General features: G+C 31.8%; 1 protein-coding gene across 1 annotated transcript; it reads right to left on the bottom strand.

The window, feature by feature from the left end:
* Positions 1-2,798: 2,798 nt before the first annotated feature.
* On the bottom strand, positions 2,799-4,288 carry LOC116351654 (phospholipase A1 4-like; the record flags this gene model as incomplete). Its single annotated transcript, XM_031783790.1, has 6 exons — positions 2,799-2,938; positions 3,014-3,281; positions 3,346-3,505; positions 3,592-3,659; positions 3,736-3,957; positions 4,028-4,288. Coding segments are annotated over 6 exons (1,046 nt in total), but the record flags the coding sequence as incomplete, so codon positions are not given.
* Positions 4,289-4,660: the final 372 nt, after the last annotated feature.

Here is a 4,660-nt window from a genome sequence, read left to right as displayed (position 1 = left end):
ATGTTGCAGTATTATTTGGAGAAAAATAAGAGCTACTCTTTCGCCGCAACGATTCATATACAAGATTTTGTTTTGATGCACGATGCTTATTAGCTGTTTTTATTCTGAACAATCAATTAAAAAAATAGTTTAAACGAAATTTATAAATTACGTTGCGCAGTAAAAACAATCGGATGTACTGCATCTTGGGCATCTAATGTTTCTGGATACTAAATCCCTTGCTGAACGAATCCCTCTTTCTCTCCATATATGCAAGCAAAGCGGGTTGTTGCAAAAAAAATCAGCAGTCCAATCTTCCATTTCTTTAATTCTCTCTTTGCCAAGGAAACTTATTCATTTGGCATGTGATACCAAAATGAAAACTCAATATGTGCTATCAATTCTCGTGATCTGAATTCTCCGCCAACGTTGATCGTTATGTGTACAAAAAGAAAATAAAATATGACGTGCAACGTATGCAACAATTAAAGTTTACATTTGATATTTAAATATAAACTTCATTATTATTATAAACTCTCTCAAATTGAAACTTTGTTTAATTCGAATGTAATTATATCGATATTTCGATTGTCTCATAACGCTTATGCTGTCAAGTCAGTATGGAGATAAATTCATAATGAAGTATACAAATCGACATAATATTGCATTAATGCTTATTCATTTCGGGACTGAGACAATTGAACGCAGGATTTATTTTAACGGATGGCCACAGTGTAAACACATTTTTGTTGACTGATCCACTTGCTGAATCTTTTTCTGTTGTGGCAATGATTCATTTGATTTGAATGCATAATTATTTTTAGAATGATTTGTTGATTTTTCAAATCATCCGACCTTCAATCTGATAACCCTAGAACGCATTGCCCAATTTATAATAGGTAAAAATACTAGGGAACAAAAATAAAAGTAACCAAACGTATTGGTGTGAGCTCCACATATTGTCGCATTGACATTATTTAATTCCTTTTTTATGGGATAATTCCATGGACAGCGATTAACGAAAAATATACCCCCCATTGAGACAGATAAATGCTGAAGATGTTGGCTTGGAAGGTAGGTAATGGTTCCGATTCACGAGATTCATTGGTAAGTTAAACGAATCAGCCTTTTTTTGTTTTCATGATATTAAACGAATTTATGTTGCACGACTGAAAAACAGAATCAAACCAATAGTTACTTTTAATTAAATTAACGGTTTAAGAAAGTCGACGAAAGTATTGCATTTGCCGTAGAAAGCGAAATAAATAAATAGTTTCAGAGAATACTCAAAAAAATTTAAATTTCGGTATAAACGCGAAAAAGTTAACTTGCTGATTAAATTGCATTTTTTGTTCACGTGCTTGCTTGGACTGTGCTTGCTTATTCCGTCAATGAAAACAAATCTTCCAAGCAGACAACACGTCAAGATGTGAATAAAAAAATTGCAAAATGAAAATGACAACGGAAATGTGATAACATAATCTCACTTGTTTACAATCAATCAAAATATTATTGCAACATGCATATATGTATTTGGATTTGTCTTTTTGCGAAATCACGTCTAGAGTAAAGTAGAAATCACAAGTACCAGTTCCGTATGTTCCATTGTGAGCAAAAGTGCTTTTTCATTATTAGAGACATTTGTACCGTTCTTGCCAAATTTTGTTGAATTTCTTATTTATTATAGCCAATTTATAGCAATACAGTGTTTATGTTTTCTTCAAAATCAGAGATTTTGCAAGTTTATTGACAAATTTTTATAATATAATTAAGAGTGTCGTTTGATTTTTTTTGTAAAAATGAATATAAAATGTTTATTCGTTTTACTATTTGTGTGTCTCAAAGTCCATGTAAATTCTGATCTTAACGAACAGTTGATTGAGGCCGCCAAAAAGGGTAATTTTAAACTCTCATCAAAATATCTATAACATAAATGACTGCGAATGTGTGAATGAATAAATTTTTTATCAATAAAGCACCAAATGCTTACTAGTGTATTTGAAATACGTGTTTGTGTCAAATGTATAGGAATGGATAGATCGCAGAGACACCCTTTTTCATTTTTGATGAAAATGAACTGTGTTGGTATTCTAGCAAATAATTCCGATCGGAATTATTTTTGGTCGGAATTATTGTTTATATGAACAAATTCATTAAGAAAAGAATTAAACAATTACAGTGGGGGTACAGTGGCTGCTGCGACTACTTCGGCACCATTCGCTCACTGAGGTTAAGCTGCATATGCTTTGGTCAGTGATTGAATGGGTGACCGATAGAACATCGTATGTAAGTTACTAACGTTACTAACGGGGTTTTGAGCCAAATCGCATCGGCTTGATAGCAGCTTGACAGCGCATCAGCTGGATAGCAGCTGAATAGCGCACCAGCTTGATAGCAGCTGATAGCGCATCAGCTTGATAGCGTCACAAAATCACCGAGAAAAAATAATCTTGGGTAATAATTACGCCTTTGGGTCTGTGCAAAAAACTTAATAGCTTAAGCATGAGCGACACCTTCTAGCTCCTCAAATAAAAAAAAAACAATTGTTCTTTTCTTAATGAATTTGTTCATATAAACAATAATTCCGACCAAAAATAATTCCGATCGGAATTATTTGCTAGAATACCAACACTGGAATCTTTGATTGCGAAGTTAAATTCGATTTATTGTGCCGTTTGCTCATTGACTCTGCTCCATGAGTTTGGATTTTATAAGAAACTGCATATTTTTGGAATATTTTTTTTTTCCATTTTATTCCATTTTATATAAACTGCAAAAATATAATCATACGGATTGTGCACACATCCTATTTATCCCGATTATAAAAATATTGTTAAAAAACATTGAAAAGAAATATTTAAAATCTGTTTTTCAACTCAAAGTGAAAGCAGGTTAAGGAATGGTTGGATCATTTTCTACAGAGTTAGTGTCTACAAAAAGTGCAATCCTGTTTCCCAACCTGTGAAGAAATAAATTCCTATAAATTTCATTCAATATTATTTATAAATTACCATAAGAATAGTCATCAAATTACTTTTGATTGAGCGTTTCATTAAAGAATATCGAAACTTTCTCAATTGGATTCATATAATTTTTCTTCATTTCTTCAAGCATAGCAGTTTCAGTATATTTTGAATCCACATCATCAAAATTGAATGTATATCCAGTTAATGGTTTTTCCATATACATGATATGAAGGTAATATTTAACAGCGAATAAGTGTGATAGAATATTTGTGTTATCATCTTGTACCATTCCACCATTTAACCATAGATCAACAGTTCCAAGTAAACCCCAGTAGCCTATTCGGTGAAGAAAAAGTAATTGATCATTTCGATAAAAAAATGGTTTCAAATATCCTTTTACCTTTGGAAAAAAGAGGAAATATCGAAGAAACTTGCATTATTTTTCTACTATTCGTATGAAGTGCAATAACCTCATTTGCATCTTCGCGCTTAAGTTCTAAATCATGTCGTAGAAACAAGCAGGTAAAAGGAGGAATCATAGAATGAAAACAAGGACCAGCCTAATGGTAGAAAAAGTAGATTAATTAGTTGTATGCCTTAACTGTTGAATTCATATCAAAAACCGAAAAAAAAACAAAAAACATACCGCATCGAGCGCAATAATTCTCTGAATTGACATTTTACCCTTACTTTGCGAATGTACTGATTTTCCAACTAAAGTTACAAGACAAATTGAAATTATTTGTGAAATAACAAAGAAAAAATGTTATTCTTTAAAATGTCATCTTACTGAATCCCGCAACATGAGCTCCCAAACTGTGTCCAATTATTTCCACAGTAGACAAATTCATCTTTTGAGCGTTTGAAGCTCGGTATATGAAATCACCCGCTAAATTACCAACACTTTCAACAAATTGATGAGCACACATGTAAGTGTAACTTGCTCCTTTTCGCCAATTAATAGAAATCAAATTATGATGATTCAATACGCCTGAATTTGTTCCATAAATTTCTACAAATATTAACCAAATAGTCCGTGAAAAATGAACATGATTTAAATGGATAGATTTGTTGAAAATTACTTTCTGAAAAGTGGGGTGCGAGATCATCAAACCAATTATTACCAGAAATAAAACCATGAATGATAACCTTTGTTGGCCAAGATTTGTTAAAGTATTCATCTCCAAATTTTTCGATATCATTATATTGAATTACTGCTGGATGAACTCGATGATTTGGTGAGTATAATTCAATGTCAATATCTTTGTATGGATTGAAACTTCCACAAAAGAAACTAGGGATCTCTTCAAGTCGCATCACTTGGAATTCCTCAAAACTGTAAGCTAAATGATTAAAAATGACATGAAATGGAAAACATAGTATAGAGTTCTATTAAATGAATTCAATTAAATTTAATAGACCGAGAGCAGATGGGAAAAGATCTATTATTTTTGCTTTATTTCAGAAAACTATATTAAACCATGCAGCTAGACATACACTAAACAAATAATGTTACGTCTTTTATTACAGCCTTCCCACTCGCGAAATCTGAACTATTATTCGCGGATAGAAAATACATCAACTATTAAAGCGAGCTGCATGTTTGTTTTATTTTGGAATATGTTTTGTTATTGCTCAAATATTCGTTGGTTAAAATTTCTGCATGTAATTCCGTGTTGTTTACAAAATCTGCACTAATTAATTATTTAAAAAAA

The sequence above is a fragment of the Contarinia nasturtii genome, unplaced genomic scaffold, assembly GCF_009176525.2.
Source record: "Contarinia nasturtii isolate CC-2019 unplaced genomic scaffold, AAFC_CNas_1.1 Cnas_scaffold_5932, whole genome shotgun sequence".
NCBI lineage: Eukaryota > Metazoa > Arthropoda > Insecta > Diptera > Cecidomyiidae > Contarinia > Contarinia nasturtii.
The sequence above is the reverse complement of the archived record's forward strand: the minus strand, read 5'-3'. Positions and strand labels throughout refer to the sequence as shown.